The sequence below is a fragment of the Gorilla gorilla genome, chromosome 3, assembly GCF_029281585.2.
Source record: "Gorilla gorilla gorilla isolate KB3781 chromosome 3, NHGRI_mGorGor1-v2.1_pri, whole genome shotgun sequence".
Lineage (NCBI taxonomy): Eukaryota > Metazoa > Chordata > Mammalia > Primates > Hominidae > Gorilla > Gorilla gorilla.
The window spans coordinates 114878034-114902461 of NC_073227.2; the positions used below are offsets into that span (position 1 = coordinate 114878034).

General features: G+C 34.6%; 1 protein-coding gene across 16 annotated transcripts in view; it reads left to right on the forward strand.

Moving 5' to 3' along the window:
• PDLIM5 (PDZ and LIM domain 5) overlaps positions 1 to 24428 on the forward strand; it is a 216555-nt gene that overhangs the window by 114482 nt on the left and 77645 nt on the right. For 5 of the 16 annotated variants that reach the window (XM_055385648.2, XM_055385649.2, XM_063705431.1 and 2 more), the window contains exons 4-8: positions 7391 to 7433; positions 9664 to 10082; positions 18715 to 18732; positions 19293 to 19465; positions 20163 to 20199. In XM_055385648.2, the coding sequence (XP_055241623.2) occupies positions 7391 to 7433; positions 9664 to 10082; positions 18715 to 18732; positions 19293 to 19465; positions 20163 to 20199 (690 nt within the window). Of the gene's footprint in view, positions 1 to 7390; positions 7434 to 9663; positions 10083 to 18714; positions 18733 to 19292; positions 19466 to 20162; positions 20200 to 20743; positions 21881 to 24428 lie in introns of those variants that run through there. The other 11 variants (XM_019025343.4, XM_055385652.2, XM_063705430.1 and 8 more) reach the window with 6 other exon arrangements.

The following is a 24428-nucleotide window of genomic DNA, read 5'->3' on the forward strand; positions in this document are numbered from 1 at the left end:
TTACTTGAATTAAACCAAAAATGGCATTCTATAAACATGTCATTGAAAATGAATAGCTGTTTGTTAATAGAAAGTAGTTATTCATTGTTTGGAGCCATTACTCTGAAATTCTTTACCAAAGTTATTTTATAACTTTCTCTTTGATGTTATTCCAGAAGGCAGCCAGCAGGTAGAATGTTAGGGCTGCATAATATGGCTTCTGGACCACTTGGGTTCTAATCCGGCTTCTGCCACTTTCAAATTTAAGTTTTGGTCAAATTAGCCTATTTGGGCTTCTGTTTCCTATATTTAAAATGAGAACATATTACTTTGTCAGGAAGAATAAATGAGATAATTTATATGATGGGTCAAGTGAAATTATTGGCATTTGGTAGGTACTCATTAAGTGATATTTTCTTGCTTATCTCTAGGTTTTTTTGTTGTTACTGTTTTCCTTGAAATTGATCCTGTTAGTAATTTGATTCTAATAGTATATAATCAGAAATAGAATAATTTCCAGAACTCCAGAGTTTAGGTCATCTGCTTACGGGGAAGGTGCCTTCTATCACTGCTTACTCTGTGTCAAGCACTCCACCAGATATGTTACATACATTACCTCATTGCATCCTCAAAACAGTTCTGCAAGGGAGGTATTATGACCCTCATGTCAACAAAGAAACTATATGTTGCCTAATGCAACCTTTATTCAGCTATTTGTCCTATTCCTCAAAGAATTCCTGTATCAACAAAGAGCTTCGTAAGAGAAGGCCTGAATATGAAAGGCGGGAACTCTGTCTCTTTAGGGCTCTAAGCTTTTCTTGAAAGGAAGAAAAAAATAAATAGTCAAACTTCAGATTATGAATTGTGCTTGCTTATACTACTATTATCCTGTATATGACCCTCATTCAGCATCTGACCTTTATCAAAGTTTTCCTGAAGCAGTTAATTTTATATACATTGTTTAAAGCCTGTGAAAAAGAATTTTGAATATGGTTCTGTTATTGATGCTTATTCTCTTAATATGAATCTTAACTATATTTGGTGGTTTTTGTTTGTTTCTTTGTTTGTTTTATGAGACGGAGTCTCGCTCTGTCGCCCAGGCTGGAGTGCAGTGGCACAACCTCGGCTCACTGCAAGCTCTGCCTCCCGGTTCACGCCATTCTCCTGCCTCAGCCTCCCGAGTAGCTGGGACTACAGGTGCCCGCCACCACACCCGGCTAATTTGTTTGTATTTTTAGTAGAGACGGGGTTTCACCGTGTTAGCCAGGATGATCTCAATCTCCTGACCTCGTGATCCGCCCGCCTTGGCCTCCCAACTATATTTGTTTTAAGGGCATTTTAGTAGTGTCACAAAAGAGCCAATAAAATGTAGACTCTTAATTTTTCACAGGCAGATTATTTGCTTTGCAAGTTTTATTACTTTTATATTAGTAATGAAGTACTATGTTGATAAAAATATATTTTTTATCTACCTGATTGAAGTTGGAAGAGAAAATCTATCAAGTAGAAGTAATTACTTACCACTGGACCTTAGTAAGTTTTCAGAGAATGCAATTCTAGTACAGATTGATTTTTTTTTCATTCCTAAAGATAGTATAGTTCATGACTGTTAAAAAATATAGAGTTTTGGTAGAAAATAATGGGAAAGAAGGGAATTATACTTGTCAGTCTCTTCCCTTGCATAAAAATGCAGGGTGCATCCTTTTCACTTGTTCTTTTAGGATTTTTTAAAAAAATAATTACTAGTAGCTCCATTTATAGTATGTAGAAGCAGGGATGAAAGAGGTTTTTAGCACTCTTTATCATTTATTAGCAAATGCACTGAAGTGCTGACTAGCAGAGTTACAAGTAGTGCTTAAAATGTTATTCTAGTCCAATAATATTAAATCTGACCCTTCACCAAACTTCAGTATCAGTGCTGTGTGGTATGAATTTCATTTGAATGGGTGGTATGGAAGTTCAGATGGATCACCTAAACAGTTGTAAACAGTGTAAAAGTTTTGGGTAGAGGAGATAAGAAGAATTTAAAGGTAGTGTCCTGCAACCACAGAAGGAATAATACGTTTCACTTTCATTTCTTATATCAGTATCTGAACATATTATAATTAGGGCTTTGCATTGTGCAGAATGATTACGAGGTTTAGAGACCAAAAGAGGCATGGTCATGTAGAATTACTTACTAGAACGTTTGGTATAATAAAAACCTTAACATGATCTAAACTAGAGGCTGTCAAATGATGGCTTACAGGCCAAGTCCTGCCCACCGCTTGGTTTTACTAAAGTTTTGTTGGAACACAACCATGGTCACTTATTTAGGTTTTGTCTGTGTCTTTCTACAGTGACAGAGCTGAATAGTTGAGATCATTTGACACACAAAGACTAAAATATTTACTGTCTGGCCCTGTATAATAAAATTTGCCATTTCTCAACAGTGGGACATATAGAATAGATTGTTTATAGAAACCCTTTATTGAAATGGTATTTTCACTGTAATGAAATTTTTTCCATAGTAATAATGAATTACTCTTAAATTTGAAATTTCTTTTATTCTTGAATACATCTAAAATTATGTAATCTCTTCATTCTTTCTGATATAAAAATTTTATAAATACTATTTAGAAAAATGGGTTTTTTTTCTTTAAAAGATTCTGAAGTTATTTTTGAGTGTGGACATGAGGCACAATGGGCAAATAATTTTTTTTCCCTCATAAAACTGTTACTATGGAAATAAATGTAGAATTACAGCAATAAGTTTTCTCCCTCTGAAATCAAATAGAATATTGTGAAATTTTGCACATAATTTGAAAACAGTTTTAAGAAAGATGTATGCAAATAAATTACAGGATATATAAAACACTTATTCTTAAAAATATGTCATATACTAATATTTTAAAATAAATGTACCTAAGGAGATAACAAGTTAAGTGTTGTATCTTTGTTGGAATACTTTAGAAGATTGAGGCTTTGACCAAATGAATTTACATGGAATATCACCAGATGATGAAGTCAATTTGGGGTGTGCCCACAGTAATTTTTGTTTTGGACTTCTTTTTTTTGGCACATTGAGTGAAATGATATCTTTGTTGATTCGTATTCTTCCATGACACAATTCTATATAATTTTGGATTGTGGTTACCTTTAGAGATGACCTGTACCCATATGGAATAAGTGCCCTTCCCACAAAATGGCCCCCTCCACGGTGAGGAGTTAGAAGAGAGGGTGATACTGGAAAGCCATTTTGCTTGGGTTGACACTGATTTTAGAAATTCAAACAATTTGTGCTGAAGAGCAAGGTCTTTGGAGAACATTTGGGATGATAACTAGTCTCCCACTCCAAACTGGATGAATGACTTGATAAAGTCATTTTACCCCTTCGTTTGTTTGTTTGTTCGTTCGTTTGTTTGTTTGTTTGTTTGTTTAGACAGAGTCTTGCTGGAGTGCAGTGGCACAATCTCGGCTCACTGCAACCTCTGCCTCCCAGGTTCAAGCAGTTCTCCTGCCTCAGCCTCCTAAGTAGCTGAGACTACAGGCACATGCTACCACGTCCAGCTAATTTTTGTATGTTTAGTAGAGATGGGGTTTCACCATGTTGGCCAGGCTGGTCTCAAACTCCTGACCTCAGGTGATCCACCCACCTCAGCCTCCCAAAGTGCTGGATTGATTACAGGCACAAGCCAGCGTGCCTGTCCAATTTTACCCCTTTGCATTTGAGTTTCTCATCTGTAAAATGAGAGAATGACACCTAAATCATGAGATTATTATAAGTGAAAAATATAGTTATATGGATATGCGGCTGAGTGCCTGGCACATAGAATAAATTTAAGGTAACTGTTAGTCTTTGTTTCCACTTATGCTACTTAAATTTAAATTTGCTTGAATTGCTTGCTACTTGACAAAATGCTTTCTTTCTTAGTGATTTTCAGGTATTTAAGTATTAATCATTTGAACTTTAAAATAACAAATTGGGGTGATATCACTCACACTCTGCCCTAATACCCTCTTATTTTCTTCCTTTCTTCCATCCATTGGTTCTCTGGCTTGACTTTTATCTGGTTGATGAAAATTTCTTCTCAAACCCTAATAAACCTTCATGGCCACCTGAAAAGGATTATTGCAACAAAAGCACTCACCCTACTTACAGAATTATTATAATTATAATTCTTAAAGAAGTATTATAATTAGATATATTATAATTAGATATGCTTAGAGAAGTATTATAATTATCAAATGGTAACTGCCTGTTCTGGATATATATCAGAGCCACACTCAAATTTAAAATCAAGCACAGGCACAGAGGGCCACTGGTACTCACATGGGCTAAAGCAATTCTGCTGCTTTTGTCTTTTTTCCTTCTTTCTTTGACTCTTCAAAAAGCCTGACCAACTTTGGGTTATTTCTTTCTCTCTGTAGGAAAAAAAGATGTACGTATTAGTTCCTATAGTAAGATAGAGAAGATGCAAAGAGGGAGAAAAGGAGTGAGTGTGTGAGTGAGTGCATGTGTATGTGAAGAGTACAGTCTTTTATAAGCCACAAACTGTTATAATATGCTGATATATAACTATTTTGTACTTTTGTTTATAGGAAATAGAATCTTTACATAATCTCAAACCATTTAGAAAAACCTAATACATTGCCATAGTGATTTAAATGCTTAAGGTTTGAGTATTTGGGACAGTAGACTAGCTGAATATGCAATAAAGTGTGAGGAAACTGTTTAGAAAGACATCCTTCTGCACTCTTGAGTGCTCACTTTTTTCCTTCTAGAGTTGCTTTGTTATTACAGATTGACAACTTTGCAATTAATGTGATTAATGATGTACCCTAGTGTTTATGGGTCCCAAGGTCAGTGGATCCAAAGATGGCCATGCTGTGGGAAACTTAGACAAGAGCTCATCTCATAGAAGATGAGGCAAACACCCTCCTTTTTTTCTGTATAATTGTTTACGAGTTAAGTATATTAGATGCTTGAGGGAGTCACCCAAGACATAATGAGTAATGTGCATAATCTTTATCATTCTAGTTCTATTGTCTAGTTCCTCATTCTTAAACACTAATGCGAACATTCGGAACCTTATTAACTAAAAAACATGTTATTTTATAAAGCAGTTTTAGGAAACTACATTAATTAGTTAAAAATATACCTTAAGTATAACACTGCATTGGGTATTCAAAAGATGCAGTTTAGCTTGATTCATTGGCATCTAATTCTTGATAAGACTGCTGTTTATTTGTGGCATAATTTTTCCTATACATTATTCTAACCGGTACATCACAATTTTAGTTTTTAATATAGTCAGTTATCACTTAAAACTCCTTTCAACTGTTCAGGTAGAGGTTCTGAAACTGGTTATAATGCATCAGGGATTTTTATTTTGGATACTACTTTTACAAAAGTCAATCAACTTCGAATAGATTGTTCTAGCCACATTGATGGCTTTGTTCTTTGAATTTCATGAACTGAGGATACTACTGGGCTGAGGCACTGGTATATCACCGTCGTGACTTACTCCTGAACAGTGGCTTCACACCAAGGAGGGTGAACAATAAGAAAATTGTTGAGCCCATAGCACAGAGCCGTTGCCAAGGTCTCTCTCTGCTGGTTTGAAACTCACACTACACAAAAGTGACTTGTGATGATCACTGTAGTTCAAAGGGGATCTGTTATCCCATTGTATATTTGCCAGGATTTGAAGAGAAAATGTAGGAAGAATTTTTTTCATAATTATACCTCAATTTTTTAAACATCCTTTAAAAATTATTGTTTTTATGTGATCTATGACATTGTTAAAGTAAAAGATGCTCAATATTTGTCGAAAGAAAAGGAAGACAATTACAACAATTCTAATTTTGAGAAATAGGTTTCCTTATTCACTGGAATTCACTGTTCTTTACTTGAACTTGTTTCCTTTGCTCATTATAATAACCCTACAAGCTAAAAGAGAAGTTGTCTATTAAATAGTACACATAGAAGGTTGTGCAACTGCACAGAGTGTAATCTGTATTGCAGTAACTGAATATTAACATCCATTGCTACCTCTCATTAGGTTAGCCAATTCTCAGTGCTTGCCATAGCTAACCAAATTAACTGTTTTTGGAAAATTCAGTTGCTGCTAAAAATGTTGATCAGAGTTCATTATTAGATTATACTCATAGAGACCGAATATCCTGTGCTAGTGTCTTCTGTTTGTGATCTGTTGTCTTTAAAGTAAAACAAGCTCATGGTTTATAGCTTAAAATGATCATCACTTAGTATTTACCTGCTATGCTTACATTTCTTGAATTCTGTGCTTGGTGTGTTATCCTCCAGCTAGTGTGATATGAGTGGAATCATATTGCTACTGGCATATTAAACATAACCTATACCTTAACACTAAGTAAATAGGCTTTAAAACATTAGAGGCTTTCCCAGTCATTTAGTTCCTGTCCATGAATACAAACAGTATATTGTTATATTTAACAGTGGTGGGCCTCAGCTCCATCTTAAGCAATTTACCTACACTTCTTTTGAAGTTTCTTCTCTGAAAAATTAGGATAACCATAGGTTTTACTTGGGTATGGTTAAGATTATATGAGATAATTGTTCCAAACCAATTATTGTTACTGTTGAGCCCATGCTAACCAAAGGCACAATAATAACACAGTACAAAAAGCATATATTTAAAATAAAAATTAATTTGAATTTGGAAATAGTCAAGTTATATACATGGATTTTTGTCTTTTTCTTCACTCTCTCTTTTCCACACTTATTACTGATGACCTGTTACATTCCAGACACTGTGCTGATACAGACACAGATGGGGCATGGTCATTGCCTTCTCTGAAATTATAGTCTAGTAGAAGGACCTACAGTTTACTTTTAGCAAATTAAATGTATTAACTTGCATAGACACTTGAGAATAGGAATACAGAATAAATATTCATTCATTGACCCAATTCAACTAGAATGTATTCAGCATCTTCACAGAGACCCAATATCGTGTGGATGTTGTTCAGGGATGTTAGGAGAAAAGACAGATACTGTTGGAGATAGGAGTCAGATTAGATGGTTGAGGAGCCACTCAAAGATCAGAAGATCATGTTTATTATACTTTACCCTTTTAGGTGGGGGGTATCCTTAACGATTAAACATGGGTGCACTCACAAACAGGATTGATGTTTGTCATTCCTCAGTTGAATTTGTAGAGAACCGGAGACTGCTATTGAATAACTAGTGTGTAAAATGTTGAATCTTGCAGCATTTGACTTACATGAATGAATTAGAAGATTGTGAATAGTAAAAACTATGAATTATGAAACGATAAATTCCAGTGATTCAGTATATTAAGGCTTATAATAGTAAAAATTCCATTAAGAAGTCTGCAAGTTTATACAAATTCATTTTTTTTTTCTTTTTCTTTCTTTTTTTCCTCAGAGCATCTGCTACACCCAAGCCTGAGCCGGTTCCTGTTCAAAAGGTGTGTTTTTAAGCTAGCACCCAGAGTATCATTTGATTGTCCTTGCTGAGCTACTGTAATTCCCATTTCTGTCTCAGACCATACTGACATTCATTTAATTTATAGTCTCAGTACAATTTTCCTTGTAGTTCTTTTTCTTCGGAGATGAGTAGGGAAATGGAGATCAGCACATACCATTTGTAATTATACATGTTATAAAACATTATTTCCAAAGCCATATGTTATAATAACTTATGTCAGATTTCTTACATTTCTATTCACTTTTGATGTGCCTATCTTTATCCAAATCCTTATATTTTCTAAAGAGAATAAATAAGTGGTTACTGAAAATTAATATCACAATAAGTCTTTAATAACATTTTATTAATAAGTGCTTAATTACATTTCAGAGTATTCTTAGGTTATTGGCAAGTATCCCTCTTCTTGCATATATGTCTTCAAAATAATTTCAAACCATTATTCATATATATCTGTTTTATGCTTTTGGGGGCTTTCTCCCTAATTTTATCTGTGCCTATTTATTGAACTACTTATTATACAGATTGAGCATCCCTAATTAGAAAATCCAAAATGCTCCAAAATCCCAAACTTTCTGAACACTGACATGCTCACATGACCATTGCAGCATTTCAGATTTTGGATTCTTGGATTAGGGATGCTCCTGCATTCTACAAAGATTCAAAAATCTGAGAATATCTGAAATCTGAATGCTTCTGGTCCCAAGCTGTCTAAATAAGGGATACTCAACCTGTATTGATTCGTGTGGGCACTAAGCTACTTATTTTTCTCAATTAGTTTTCTTCTTCCTATAAGATGAATTGAGGCTGCACGCGGTGGCTCACGCCTGTAATCCCATCTTTTTGGGAGGCCGAGGCAGGCGGATCACCTGAGGTCAGAAGTTCGAGACCAGCCTGGCCAACATGGTGATACTTCATCTCTATTGAAAATACAAAAATTAGCTGGGCATGGTGTCACGCATCTGTAGTCCCAGCTAGCCAGGAGGCTGAGGTGGGAGAATCACTTGAACCCGGGAAATGGAGGTTACAGTGAGCTGAGATCACACCACTGCACTCCAGCCTCGGTGACAGAGCAAGACTCCTGTCTCAAAAAAAAAAAAAAAAAAAAAAAAAAACAGGTGAATTGAGATTACCTTTTTTCTTAAAATTAAACAGTAGAACCACCATTGTATGATTTTTCAAAAATTTGATTTTTTCTTTTGATATGGTAGGGTGGAATAGGGATTTATTCTTGATCTGAAGTCTAATGCTCTACCTCTGAGCTATCCCCCCTCCTGGGATTTATTCTTGAATGTTGTAGAAGCTTAGTCTGATTTTGTTTAACTTTAAATATGCTTTGGAATAAGGATTGGCAAATAAAAATTCTGGTAATTTTAGGAGGAATTGACCTTTCTTACTAGTTGTTTTTTCTTTGGCTGCTGACGATGGGGAAATATTGAAGATTTTTTTTTCTTCATGTAACTATTAAATATTTATTTTGGAAAAGGAAAAGAATTTTATTCTATCTCTGAATCATATCTTAAAACATTCAGAGAGAGAAATGGAGGTGGATTACAGGAAAGAAAGGATTTTGTTTTATTTGCTTGCTTTTTAAAGTTTTTTTTTTTTTTCAAATTCTTTAAGATTAATTAGAGTTTGCACATTCCTGAGTTAGGTGAAAATTATCTTATTCCCTGTGTTTTTTGTTTTTTTAAACTTAAAGAGTTAGAAATGTGCTGCTCCTTCTGCGTGAAACAAATGATTCCACTCTGGAGAGAAATGAAACATGTTTGAAAAATGGGACTATGGGCTTTGAAAGATGGAAAGATGGGCTTTGGATATTTTAACATAAAAAACACCTCAGTTAGCAATGTTTTGTTTATTGTAGGGTATTTAAACATTTTTCCTTTGGAATATGCCTAGGTTGACACTGATGAGGGGCTTTAGGCTTTCTGATAGTTTTCCTGCTGTATTTCCGAAATATTTTGAAACTACTTTCATTTTTATTTTTAAAAATTATACCTAATGTGTGCATCTGTGTTATGCATGTTGGGACTAGTTAGCATGCATGTTATGCTTTATCAGCCCATTGTTTTTATCTGGAAACATGATGTTTGAGCTGCTAACCTGATTGTGTTTGTCTTTTAAAAAATCAGCTCTGTGTTCTTTTCGGTGAAATATATTTTGCATGTGTTTGGTGTGGTTTTGTGTATGTTTATTTTTGTTTTACATAGGGAGAACCTAAAGAAGTAGTTAAACCTGTGCCCATTACATCTCCTGCTGTGTCCAAAGTCACTTCCACAAACAACATGGCCTACAATAAGGCACCACGGCCTTTTGGTTCTGTGTCTTCACCAAAAGTCACATCCATCCCATCACCATCGTCTGCCTTCACCCCAGCCCATGCGACCACCTCATCACATGCTTCCCCTTCACCCGTGGCTGCCGTCACTCCTCCCCTGTTCGCTGCATCTGGACTGCATGCTAATGCCAATCTTAGTGCTGACCAGTCTCCATCTGCACTGAGCGCTGGTAAAACTGCAGTTAATGTCCCACGGCAGCCCACAGTCACCAGCGTGTGTTCCGAGACTTCTCAGGAGCTAGCAGAGGGACAGAGAAGAGGATCCCAGGGTGACAGTAAACAGCAAAATGGGTAGGTGGCTAAGGGTGCTTTCTGCTCTTACTAAAACTCTTCTTTCAGGTAATTTCCAGGAAATACTCTACATTCCTCTCCCCCAAAACCAACTTTCTTTGAAGGAAGGGAGATGAAGTATTATTTGCCTCATTAACATATGGCCTTTATATACATAGGGTACTTTCTGCAGAGCAATTATCACTTATTCAAAAGCTACTTGTGCATTTTGACATGTTCTGAACCATGTAACATCTCTGTAACTCATTTTTTGTAAGTCCCGACACAGCATTGAGCAGCTGGCACTTGTAATGCAAGGCAAATCTTGAATCTTTCTCCCTCAATTTTTTCATTCTTTTAAATAGGCCACCAAAAGTTCAAACAGTGGTTACAGTTGCTGTCACCTTACACAGCTCATCGTAAGGAGAGGGGAAATCATGAATTTGTAAGGGGTTATTTTTCTAGGAGGTAATCTTAGGAAAACCAGTCCACTTTTGACTCATGTCTATATGTGAAGCATTAGCTTAGAGCAGAGAGCTAACAACATTGTTTTCAGATAAGTTTAAGTCAGAATTTATTCTTTAAAAGCAGACAGTAATGAAACAACAAGGCATGCTTAGAAAGCATTAGAAGCAAATTATAAAATACTTTCATTGTAAACGTTTTCTGAAATGAGTAAATTTAAGCCATTGGACACTAAACATACAATGTTAGCAGAACACTTTGAAAATCTGTTTCTTATCGTTTTTCCCTTTTGGGGGTATCTTTTTATTAAAAAAATTGGTTGAAGTTATTAACTTATTTGAACTACACATAGTTATAAGATCACACATCTGTTTTTCAGCAACCTTCAATTATTTTTTTTTTTTTTTAACACTTTCAGTTCAAATATAATGTTATCAGATAGTCAGAAATTTATGTTGAGGAGCAAGGATTTAAGTTGGCCGTGAGAGGTTATGTACAGTATCTTTTTTAAAAATAATTCTTTTCTATAATGTAATCCTACTTGCAAAGAAAAAACTAAAGAAAAGAGAGAGAATAATGATGGTCATTTTATTGCTTTTGGAATTCAGGATGATACTTTAAGGCAGTCATTTATGTAAAATCATTTTGATCAGATTTATTGTGACAAAAATGTACCTTAAAAGGAAGACAAAGGGAAATAGTCTACAGGCCTGATGGTTTCTACCAATGCCAGTTCCCAGGAAAATATAATTAAAATACTTGTGTGGCTAGGTCCATTCTCTGAGATAATCCCTTCTGAATGTTAATTCCTGTAATGAAGAGGCTGTGCTTTCTGTAGCACTGCTGCCATGGCAACTTTGGGGCTTTGAAAGAGAAGGTGGCAAAACTCCAGGCTGCTGCTGAGAGAGGGAGAGCAGGAGCTCTAGAAGAACAGCTCCTGGGCTGTACATACGGTCTTGAGGTTGTGGGTGGCTTTCTAAAGTTCTGATATAAATATATATATTGAGGAAAACTAGTATCCTTCAAAAAAGAATGTTATTTTTTCTTTCATGTGAGGAAGAGAAACAGTATGGAGTGTTCAGGAGTGTTTGGTCGTAATCTTTTTTTTTTTTTTTTTTTTTTTTTAGTATGTTTATTTTAAGACAATAGATTTTCGAGTAATCAGAGTAGATATCCTGCAAAGAAAGATGCTGTCTGTCAAATGCAAGCCACACAGAAGACTAAAACAGAAGTTTACTATGTTTATTAAATTCCAAGTTCAGTAGAAAAACATCCATTGAAGGAAGTGTCTTAACTAAAATCTTTTCTACTAGTGCTTCTTGAAATCTCATAAAAAACTCTTCTTAATAGAAAGTTGTAGAGGTAAAAGCAAACAGGTTATGGAAAAGTACTGCATTTAAAACATCTGAAAATACCAAGCTTAAGTTTTGTGTTTTATAAGCACAGCTTTGGTGATAAAACTTGAAATGATTTAAAGCTTATTATTTTTAAACTGAAACTAGGCAGTATTATAGAGCCTTTATGATGGCTTCTTAATCAATTGGCAGTGTTTATTAAGCACATGCCTGCTGTCCAGCACTGTGCAAAATTCAGGAGAAAAGAGATTACTACATATTTTGCATCATTTTCAGGCAAGTTACTGCTTTGCATTTGCAAACTGGGTGTATTTAAAAATAGCTTGATTTCAAGTGTCTAGATATTAGGACAATAAAAACTTGATTACTCTGAAAATAAGGTGTGTTGTCTGAAACTCTGAGACACATTGGTAGCGCCCTTTCGTTCACAATATTTAGATTGAGAAATAAAAATAAATTACACACTTTACTAGTCAGTGATGTGTCATTTTGAAGAGTAGGTGTTTTGTGCTATTAATGGATGCATTTTTTGCATAAGTTGTCAAACTTTTTCTGGATTCAGTGTCAAACTTGTTACTATTATATTTCCCAGATTTTTATAATGTTGCAAAATACCTACAACAAAACTCTTTTAAAGTTGAGAGTTGTTACCTTATATTTATATTAGTTATTTTTTAATTTAAAAAATAATACATACCAATGACCAAAAATTTAAGAGTTCAGAAGGATGTAAAGTTAAATGCTTAGGTTGTCTTTTTCCTCAAAGCACCAGGAGGACTATTAGTTTTTAGTTTTTAAGCTAGTTTGATAGCTATTCCACACAAATTTATATAGCATTGATAAACAGACATAAACAGATGCTTATTAATGAAGCATCATTACTAAGAAATAATTAGCTGTTCATCCTAATAGCATGAAATCTGTACATAACGTCGATATTTTTAGAATATCTTAAATTAATAGTATGTAAGCATTCCTGTTCCTTCTTATGAGTAAGGATTAAGGCATGTTAAGAAAATTTAAATCTTTCTTCTGTATGTACAAATTATTGGTCATAGCTGGCTGTTTTCTTTACTACTCTCCTTACTCTACTAAGAGCCAAATGGGACTTTATATTTCAAACTGGAAGGATTGCTGTTTTGCATCAAGTAGTTTAAGTGATTTACCTTTTCCCTTTCCATATATCCTTGCATTATAATGTGCCACTGCTTTCAAGAGGTAAGTCGTTTAGTATCTTATAATAATTTTAATTTTGTTGGACTGAAATTTCTTCTAACAGCTCCTGTGTGATATTTTGAAGAACCTGGCCTTGGAAGATTAAAAAAAAATGATGTGGTAGTAATATTTTAAAATACTTTTCTCTTTGCAGAAAACACAAGTGACAAAGTTAGTATCCACATTACTGGAGAGGAAATATGGTGATTTATATATGAGTAAACAGCATGAATGCCTGATTTTTGCAAAATTAAGTTAAATTTTGCAAAAGAGCTGTAATTTAGAATAACCACATTTAGTATTTTCAGTAAGCTTGGTTTGCATTGCTATGTTGTGGTGAATTGCTTTATAGTAATAAATAGTAGTGTTTAACATAAGTCATAAAATGTATGTGGGTTTTACTATGTATTGGTTTAAAAGAAGCAGTGCTTGGGAAAAAGTAATTTATATCAGTCAAGACTGGTAGAACACAAAGATAGAAGAGAAAGCATAAACATTTATACCACTAGTGAATAACATGTAAAACTGAGTTGATGTCCAAATCAGTGTCAAAAGCTGATGGTAAAGTCTCTTAAGAACCTTTATGATTTTTCTAGAGTTTTAATTCAATGTTGCTGGCAGGTTCAGACCTCTATATGTACAGTTGTGTGTCAGTGGATAATAGAAAGTCCACACATCTTTGAAATTCGTTAAGAGAGATAAATAGCAACTGATTAAATGTCACCATTGGTGTAGATGTTGGGAATCACTGTGGTATAACTTTCAAACCTCACTTTTGTGTTCCATTGGTATTGACACTACACTGGCTCATGATTACTAGCTTTAAAAACAGGCAAAAATCACATTAGATAAGAACTTAAAATAATTTTATTAATTAACTTATGGTTATTCTGAACGTGTACTAAAAGTTTTTTTAGCATCACACCATAAAGTAGTATTGGAAATTCGAAGTATCTATCTTGGGACACATCCAAGAGAATTAACTACTGAATTATCAGAGCAACTTCATTCCAATGTAGTTGTGGTCTCCCTAATTGAACAGTTTTATGTTTTTTATATATAGGAATGTTGCATACCAGTGTAAACATCCCCAAACCCTGTTTTATGTTTTGTCCATTTAAAGTTAAATTTTTCTGGACGGAGACTTAGGCTAGTTACTAGATTCCAGTGTAAAAATGTTAGACTTGTAAAGGGGGAGAATGGCGTTTGGAAAAATAAACATTTAGGTTAGATAGAATTTTTTTTTAATTCAAGATTAAGATTCATTAATCTGTTAGGTATTACTATGCATTGTTCTAGGTGTTTCTAAATGCATTATGTGATTTGAGTCTTTAAACTCTCATGCCAAGAGATTACATACCTTTCTCAAGTCACACATCTTATAATTAATAGAGCTAAGATTTGAGCCTAGGTCTTTTGAAGCCAAATTTTGATGTGCCTTTCCCTATATCATCTGCTTGTGACTTGGGCTTATTTCTATGGCTTTGAATTAATATTTATTCTTAATGATTATAGAAATTGAATTGAAGCTATGTGAATCAATTGATGTGCATATATTACAATTAGGTTAGATATTCCCTTTTTTATTTTGAGCGGTTGGGGAATCTATTCCAACAATAAACCTGTATTTGTGTAGTTTTCAAAGTGCCTTCAAATATGCTAAACATAAACCCTTAGAGGAAGTCTGAAAGACAGAGAAATTGTCATTGATTTCACTGTTGAGGAAAATGAGGCTTCTGTAGATTGCAGTTTGCCCAGGGCATGGGGGAAAGTGGGCAGCACAGCCAGTATGAGAAACCAGATCACCTGGCTATCATGTTAGCACATTTACCACTGCTGTGTATGATGGACTATTCCATTTGGGCACATTTTCTAAAATATGTAAAAATATTTATTTGACATACTCAAATTGTTACCTTTAGGTTGAAATCAGTCAACCCTCCGCTTGCTGCCGCTCCACCACACCATTGAACATTTGCCCCCATTTAACTTCATATTAATATAAAACATTTTTCCTAAACTTTAAAATGTTTAAATATACATCTAAAACGCAACTCTGTTCAGGATGAGGTTATTTTGCAAAACTATTTCCCTGCTACTTAAAATAACAAGGCAGAGGAGAGAATGCTGTGCATTGTGGCTACAGAAGAGTAAATACAAGCAAACTATTGAGATCAACTTAATCCTGCATCTCACCCTCACTCAGTGTAACTCAACCCTCTGAGTTTATGAAACTGATTTTGACATGTGGAAATATAGCAACACTGACCAGTTTAGCGTTAAAACTGGTAGGCAGTTTTTCTTACTATGTTTATAATGAATTGTTACTTACTCTGACTAAACATCATTGCAGAACTGAATAATGCTACAGTGTGTTCTTTGGCAAACTATACAGTTTATACTTTAGTCTTTTCTATCCCTACTGTAATATGAATGTGTTGTTAATGATTCTGCACTTAATAGGCTATGTGAATGAATTATGTTTTGAGGTTCTTCCACTTCAGGTGTCACTAACTTAGTTCCTTTACCATGTCTTATCAGACACGCCTTCTGGGCAATAATTATGTCACTGATAATACAGAGCTATGGAATTCCCACAAATCACTTCTGAAGTTACTGGAACTTGCTTGTGAATGAGGGTGGTATTAATGAGGGACAGGAGAGAGTAAGAAAATTGAGTGATAGCTCATTATTTATGATCCACTGTGCTTCCTACATTTTTCATCATAGTCGCTACTAAGAAACAAGAAAAATTTCAAATGGCATATTATTCTTTTATAACATATGATTCAGGATAATTCATGTGAGAAATTGTACTTGCTATTAATATATACTTCTGTTATGTGAGACTGAAAGATTTTTCTCTTATTCTCTTCTGATTTTAAGTGATTCTAAAATGATCTATTTCTACATTTTACATCTGATTGCTTTCTGTCCTTTGTTAAGAACATAATAAGAATTTGGATTCATGTTTAAATGATTTTTATGAAACCTTGTCCTTTTAAAAAATAGTGGATCTTTCAGTCACTTGATACTTGAATTAGCATTAATACATAAAATAGTTTTCAGTGTTTTGTGGGATGGGGGAACAAAACTGTTGTCTTGATTATAACAGTGTAGTAGAATTTTTACTAACATTTGTTCATTTTTTTTGTCTGTGTTTACATAATTATTTTGAAGCATGATGTTTGTGTAACATCTTCACTGAAAATCATTGTTTTGAATTTTATTTCATTTTCTTTTCTTTTTCTTCTTTTCTCCCCTCTTTGTCTGTTGTTCATCTTCCGGGGAACATCAATGTCTTCTCTACTCTATCACATCTTTTTTTGTGTGTGTTATTCTTCCCTCAGTAACCCTGGCACTGTGTAAGTATTTAACCAATGATTCACTTTGTAATTGTCTCTGTAACTTTCCTTCTTGCTTTCAATTTAATACTACCAGCAAATTTTGTTAGGATTTTCTCATTATAAGAATTTTCAAAAATGTTAAGGAGCATAAGAAGCATTTTTTTTTTTATGCTAGAGAATTTTGTATGCATCAGAGGTATGTTTAGGACACCCACACTTCTGTAATGAAAAACTTAGTAAGTTAACCTTCATTGAGATATAGATGAGTATTATGGACAGTGTATACCAGAGTTAGAACTGTAGTTTGGGCTTTCCTTTAGCTTATTATTATTATTATTTTAATGTCTGTATTTTGAAATAAATTACTTGCTCCTGAGAGTAAAGTTTACATTATATCCCAAATGCATTTTTTAAAATAAAATTATTGAAATTTTTCTTTTCTTTCATCATGGTCATCACTCTGGAGTTTCAGAACCAGAAAGCACTAAATGTTTAGAAACTCTATATCATTTGACATAGGACCTTAAGGTGTGGTAAACAACACAAAGAATCTAAGGGGTAGTGTACTTTTTACAAGTGTGTCATAACTAAAAATACTACTTAGGTAGTGTCATTCTATTATTCGTGATATCTTAGCTTGACACCATTGTTTTGTTTTTAGGCACCAAACCTTTTATAGAGGATAAAATAGTCTTACACTTGAAATTGGCATCATTTAAGAGCAAACTACACTCAATACTTGTAGAGAAATTTAAAACTATAATAAGTTTAGTAGCTCAATATAAAATTTTTCAAGGACTTGTATAAGATAAAGAGTTGTCTGTTTTATGGCTGCCAAAGGCAGTGTGTTTATGAAGAAATGTATGCTTATTTCTTAATTTTAAAACATTTTGTTCATTTTTAAAAGAACTAGGTTTTGTTCAATATTAGTGGAAGGTCTTTTAGACGTTTTACTTGTGGAATCATGATATTACCATATTACCATAAGTTATAGTATTTTTTATGATTTTTTGCATAAATGTTACTGATTTGTTATTTTGTCTATGCAGATTATTCATAGTCGTAGAACATGTATTACAGTTGATTTTCTAGTAATCATAAAAGAATACATTATGATGATCATTACCTCATGTTATGTACTGCAGAAAGCACTTTACATACATTATCTATCTTATTTGTTCTTAAATAACCCTTTAAGATGCAAGTCTTATTTCTCAGATGAGGAAATTGAGCTTAGAGAAATGACTTGCATAAAGCACACACTGAGTCTGATTTTAAAGCCAGTGTTACTAACTGTAATTCTATCCTGTTCTTCACTGGGGAAAAGCTTTTCCAGTGTGCTGAGACAGTTTTGGTTATGTAACTATTAAAATGATGACAGTCGTGTGGCCTGCGGATAGCACTATGATTTTCTCACAGTGAGTTGAACCTGGCAGGTGTTGCCACTCACATCTGACCACATTTATAACACTTTCTGTACTCGTATCTTGTGCCAGTAGTCTGCTAGTCCAGATTCATGTTCCTTTTTCTCTTTTGAAATTAAACTCATAGCCTCCAAAAATTTGCATTTGCCCTGTTTTGAGGGGGGAGAAGTGGAGACTATTCATGATGCTCAATATATCATAGTATTAAAATATACATTGCAAATTCCTTTGTATTTATGCCCTTTTGAAATAAAAATGAATGTTCTTAGCAAACTCAAAGTTCTTGAACTCTGTAGTTTACACATCCTTAGAACAACACTACCTTGTATGTGATATTCAAGAGACTGACTTTCTAAAGAGTCTTAGAGCCAAGCTTTAAATTCTGATCTGTTAATATATATTTCAGTAGTTGCTAATAATGCCATACCTCTTCTTCACTATGCTGATCCCACACACAGCTTTCTTTAGGAGAAGGAATACCTGTACATATGAATGAGAAAACTGTAGAAATAATAGTTCGGACCCTTTTCAAAATTGTATTCGGAATTGCTAGTTTAGCCTCTACTAAACCATACTTGGTTCCTGGGCCTAGTGAAGATTTGATCATTTAATTTCGTGAAAGCCAATACATTCTAGCAGCATATTGATATTAATGGCCGTTGTGAATATTGTCCGCATCTGTGTTTCGTATGGCATACAGTGAACATACAAATAATTTCAAGAAGTTTGATTTTGACTACTATGGACTTTCATTTTCTAGTTGTTTTCTTTTTTTCTTATCATTTTCCTTTCCTTTTTCTTCATGTTGGAAATCTTTCTTCTGCTGCCTTCCTCTGTCAATTAAAAGGAAAATCCCACCTAAACGGTAATCTTTCTGTTGAATACATTCTAATAGCATTATTTTATATTAACATTATAAGTGCAGTTTTTTACTTATAATTTAAAAGATTTTTTTGTTTTTTTTTTTGTGAAACAGAGTCTCGCTCTGTTGCCCAGGCTGGAGTGCAGTGGTGCGATCTTGGCTCACTGCAACCTCCACATCCCAGGTTCAAGCGATTCTCCTGCGTCAGCCTCCCCAGTAGCTGGGACTACAGGCACGTGCCACCACGCCCAGCTAATTTTTTGTATTTTTAGCAGAGACGGAGTTTCACTGTGTTAGCCAGGATGGTCTCAATCTCCTGACCTCATGATCCGCCCACCTCAGCCTCCCAAAGTGCTGGGATTACAGGCGTGAGCCACCGTGCCCTGCCTATTTTAGATAGATCTTTTAAAAACTTGAGACCGAATATACTTGCAAAGCAAACTGTTTATGTAAAAGGAATATTGAAGATTAATCATATAAATTATAAATAATTTAGTAGAAGATATTTTATCCTTTTAATATAACTTTACAATTTTTAATTTTTTTTTTCTCCTTAACCCTAGCCCACCAAGAAAACACATTGTGGAGCGCTATACAGAGTTTTATCATGTACCCACTCACAGTGATGCCAGCAAGAAGAGACTGATTGAGGATACTGAAGACTGGCGTCCAAGGACTGGAACAACTCAGTCTCGCTCTTTCCGAATCCTTGCCCAGATCACTGGGACTGAACATTGTAAGTGAACTTCTAGGTATCCTAATGGATGAATGTTTTTTTGCCCCAGAGAGTGGCATTGAGACTGATTGGTAGTTGTCAGAAAACAACCCCGAGACAGTTTGCTTTTAAATTATGCTGTGCATAACATGGGTAATATAAATAAGACCCCAGGCCGGGCTCAGTGGCTCATGCCTGTAATCCCAGCGCTTTGGGAGGCCGAGGCAGGCAGATCATGAGGTCATGAGTTCGAGACCAGACTAGCCAACATGGTGAAACCCTGCCTTTACTAAAAATACAAAAATTATCTGGGCATCGTGGAAGCCACCTGTAATCCCAGCTACTTGGGGGCCTGAGGCAGGAGAATCATTTGAACCAGGGAGGCAGAGATTGCAGTGAGCTGAGATCACGCCACCGTACTCCAGCCTGGGTGATGGAGGGGCTCTGTCTCAAAAATAAATAAATAAATAAATAAATAAATAAATAAATAAATAAATAAATAAAAAAAACACCAGCCCAGGAGAGTAACATTGAAAGTATAGACGTAATAGTAGTTGTACTAACTATAGTTTATAGCCAATAACAGGCTACTATGGAATTCGTTTTAGTGGCTCCATGGAAGTTGAACATTTGATATTGATTGGTGCAGGTAATTGCTTAAGTGATTTTGAAGTTAAACAAAACAAACTAATATTGGATATTGCTTATTATATTTCAGTGAAAGAATCTGAAGCCGATAATACAAAGAAGGCAAAGTAAGTTCTCTATCTTTTTGACAATTGAATGTTTTCCTTTCACGAATGGTCTCAATTTAGTTTTTCAAATTGTCAAGTGTAATGGTATGGCATTTCGTCTTTGCAGCTAGAAGCTAAGCATTTAACTTTGGTGCCTTTTGTGTGACCTAAATGTACAACTTGCAGATTTTAAAAGTAGTAGATATTGTCTGGATTTTAAGGCTTGTTTTCCCTAGTATTGAAATAAGAAGTGGGCAGAAGGGTGTATTTCGGGGTGCTTTGCTAACAATACATATGTCTGTGAATGAGCTCGTGTGTTGTCTTGCAGTCACTTTATTTTGAACATAAAAATGTATGTTTCCAAGAGGGATCTGTGGATTAATTGCTATATTTCTAAAAATGCTCTACCCTTAAAATTTTTGCCACTTAATAAAACAGCTATGTGAAATTAAGCTTTTATAAGGCATGTTTTCTGCATGATGGAATTAGTCTAGAACCTTTTTTCTTCTATTTCTTATGACTCTTCTATCACTCTTTTTTTTTTTTTTTTTTTGTATTTCCACAGGGAAAAGATACCCCTTCACGTCTTTAGTCCCAAATACACAAAATTACGTGACTGGCACCATGAAGTTTCAGCACGTGCTCTTAACGTACAGTGATTTATGAGCCTTGCCCCCCAAGCAGCCAGCACATACCTTTTCATTTACTTTTTTTTTTTTCAACTTCATAGCAAAATCTGTATTAAATTTGCCTTATGAAAAAATAGAACTTTTTCTATACTTTTCTAACAATTTCCTATTGTTGTGAGAAAAGGAAGATGAACATGTTTTGTGCTAGTTGGTAGCTCACAAATGTAAAACCAAAAAAAAAAAAATAGAAAATTAAGGGACTAGATCTATTTGTGGATTTGTATCTGTTTTTGTTGTGATTAGGGTAGTAATCTTGGAAAACGAATTATTTTCATAAGTTGAATTTGGTTAGTTGGTTGGTTGAAGCAGAGGATAATGAGCAAATAATGTCCTTGTCTAATTTGGAAAATACTTTCTTTATATTATTAACATTACCCAAGATTACTTTTTAAGTTCATTATTATGTTACATTCAAAGTTGATTGTAAATTATTCTAAATAAGTAAATGTAAGGAGGCAAGAATAAACAAAGACTTTTTAAAGAAGAGTGCGTGCATTGTAGATTTAGGTATCTTTTAAAGTAGGTACTATTCAGGATGGCTCTATGAAGAGGAGGAGGTCCAGATTTGGCTCCTGAAAAAGGAAAGAAGAGAATTTTACCCCTATTTGCAATGGAGAAATACAGTATTCTTTGGTTTGGTTGGATTTGCAAATCCTATTTCCTATCAAAGGAAATATCTCTAGTGGTTATTTTTAGAATATAGACAATTTCTAGGTATTAACTAATAAGATATGGAAAAGATAGCTTTGCTTTTTTTAATCAGAAGAACATAAAATAAATTACAATATGAATGATTATGAGACATCAGAGAAATATTTTACTTAGTGACGTAAACTACTGTGCACTGCTGCTATTCCTAGGAAGCTGTGTTTTGGGCAATACATGGAAGCTAAATATATGACCAGAAATGCTTTCTGCCTTGTAATATAGTGTATTATATATTAGAGCTAAATTTAGTAATAAATGCATTTTGAAGTTTGGAAAAGTATTGTAATAAAGTTGCCTTTAACTTAGCTTTGTACTTGTTCTGTTTCCTTGAGGCTAGACACAGTGCCATCCAGGACTTGTTACAGTATAACTGGGTAAAATAAACAATTCTCTGACATTTCATTTGGAAATCATTTTTAACTTTGTGAGGTTACTAAAATATGGGTATAAAACACGGCAGGCCAGGTGCGGTGGCTCACGCCTGTAATCCCAGCATTTTGGGAGGCCGAGGCGGGCAGATTACCTGAGGTTGGGAGTTCAAGACCAGACTAACCAACATGGAGAAACCCCATCTCTACTAAACATACAAAATTAGCCGGGCATGGTGGCGCATGCCTGTAATCCCAGGTACTCGGGAGGCTGAGGCAGGAGAATCGCTTGAACCCGGGAGGCGAAGGTTGCGGTGAGCCGAGATTGCACCATTGCATTCCAGCCTGGGCAACAAGAGCGAAACTCCATCTCTAAATAAATAAATAAATAAATAAATAAATAAATAAATAAGACATGGTAAAGGATCATGTTTGATTTTCCCCCTGAATTATTACAATATGTAGTATCCTATGTGAGTAACATAAAATCAGTTGACTATTGTGCAACATAGAATTATTATTTGTGTGAAATTACCGCTGAAGGACCTTGCCTGCATTCAAGGGTCTATTTTTATTTTTCCAGATATTCTTTCACATTAGTGACATTATAGTCTAGTACAACTGCTTGATAATTTGGAGAAACTAACATTAATTTTAGATAGTGATTGATAAAATTTGGCCTGCCAAATGCATTTTAAAAATAATTCTAGGATTTATCTATGCTCATTTCTAGTATACCTCATGATATATAAGACATCTTTCTTTTGTCATATCAGTTCTTCAGATACTAAGACAGAGGTCCTGCCTGCTTGTGTTTTTATGATGCTGACATCAATCCCAGTTATAACTGTGTCTCTGGCCTCTGTAAGAAAATCTACTTTCTTAGACCAGGCTTTCCTATACCCAGTAATTCTTCCAGGATCCTAAAAGATGATGTCTGAGAGACGATGGAATTAAAGCCTCATAAAAATAAATGGTGTGGTAGAGTAAACATGGTATTTTCCACCAAGAATCCAATTTCTAGAATAACTACAGAGTGGACAGAAAGAAGACTCAAAAGAATTTTAGGTAAATGGGAAAAATTTTCCCTAATACAGACAAGAGAACATGTATAGAGTTACAACTTAAAACAGATGTAGTTAAAATAAAAATTTATTACCTTGCTTAATTAAAAATGAAGTATTTAGTGTTTCATTAAAAGCATAGACTTAGATAAATGGAATGATCCATACTTGAGTGTGAGGATAAATATTCAGCCAGGATCATAAAGGACATTCCATTTGACCCTGTCAGAAGATGAATTCCTGAGTTCAGTGAATCTCCTGGGACATTTTATATTCCTAGCTTAAATGCTAGCCAAAAATTATAAAAGCTTCTTGCAAAAATATTATTGTAAATCTAGTGACCTAATTTATGACTTGTTTTTGTTTGTCTCTTATACAGACTTTCTTCATTATAGGCTTGTTTTTAAAGTGAAATTGGGAAGTTGCTCTTAAGAATGTTTTCAACCTTTCTTTCTCTCTTTCTCTTTCTTTCTTTCTTTCTTTTCTTTTCTTTTCTTTCCTTTTCTTTCTTTCTTTCTTTCCTTTTTTTAAATTTGAGACAGAGTTGTGCTCTGTCACCCAGGCTGGAGTGCGATGGTGCGGTATTGGCTTACTGCAACCTCCACCTCCCAGGTTTGAGTGATTCTCCTGCCTCAGCCTCCTGAGTAGCTGGGATTACAGGTGTGCACCACCATGCCCAGCTAATTTTCATAGTTTTTTAAGTAGAGACAGGGTTTCACCATGTTGGCCAGGCTGGTCTCGAACTCCTGACCTCAAGTTATCCGCCTGTGCCTCGGCCTCCCAAAGTGCTGGGATTACAGATGTGAGCCACCATGCCTGGCCTCAACATTTTTTTCTTACAGTGTTTTATTCAGACGACTGTCTCACACATGGTCCAATGTATTTTTGTTACCTCAAAAATTACAGTATTTGTGGAAAACAAAAGCATTCTTTCGTGCATCATTGTGCCCTTTAGGAAGGCTCAGATAGATAGACATCTTAGAGTTTATTTAATACAAATTGTGGTATTAGGACACAGAGTAGCAGTTCCTTCTTTTTTTCAAAATTATTCAAAAATATAGAATGGATTTTCCCTCCAGATATGTAATTTTGTAATTATTGTGTTTCTGATGTGTATTTAAAATCATATAAATTGTAAATATTTACTCATTGCCAACATTCATTCTTTCAAATGCATAATTGCTGTATATGTAAATGCTAGGCACTAATCAATGTACTAGGGATACAGTAATGAATAACAGATAAATGTATAAGCAAGATGATCTGAGGTAATTGTGTTACCAAGATAATAAGTTAATATAAAATAAGTTTGGCTTAGTCAGGGAAGGATTACTTTAGATTATGTGGATCTCTGAGGAGACGACCTTAATGCCAGCAGCTGGGAGTGGAAAAGGAGTCAGCCGTGTGATGACTTGAGGGTG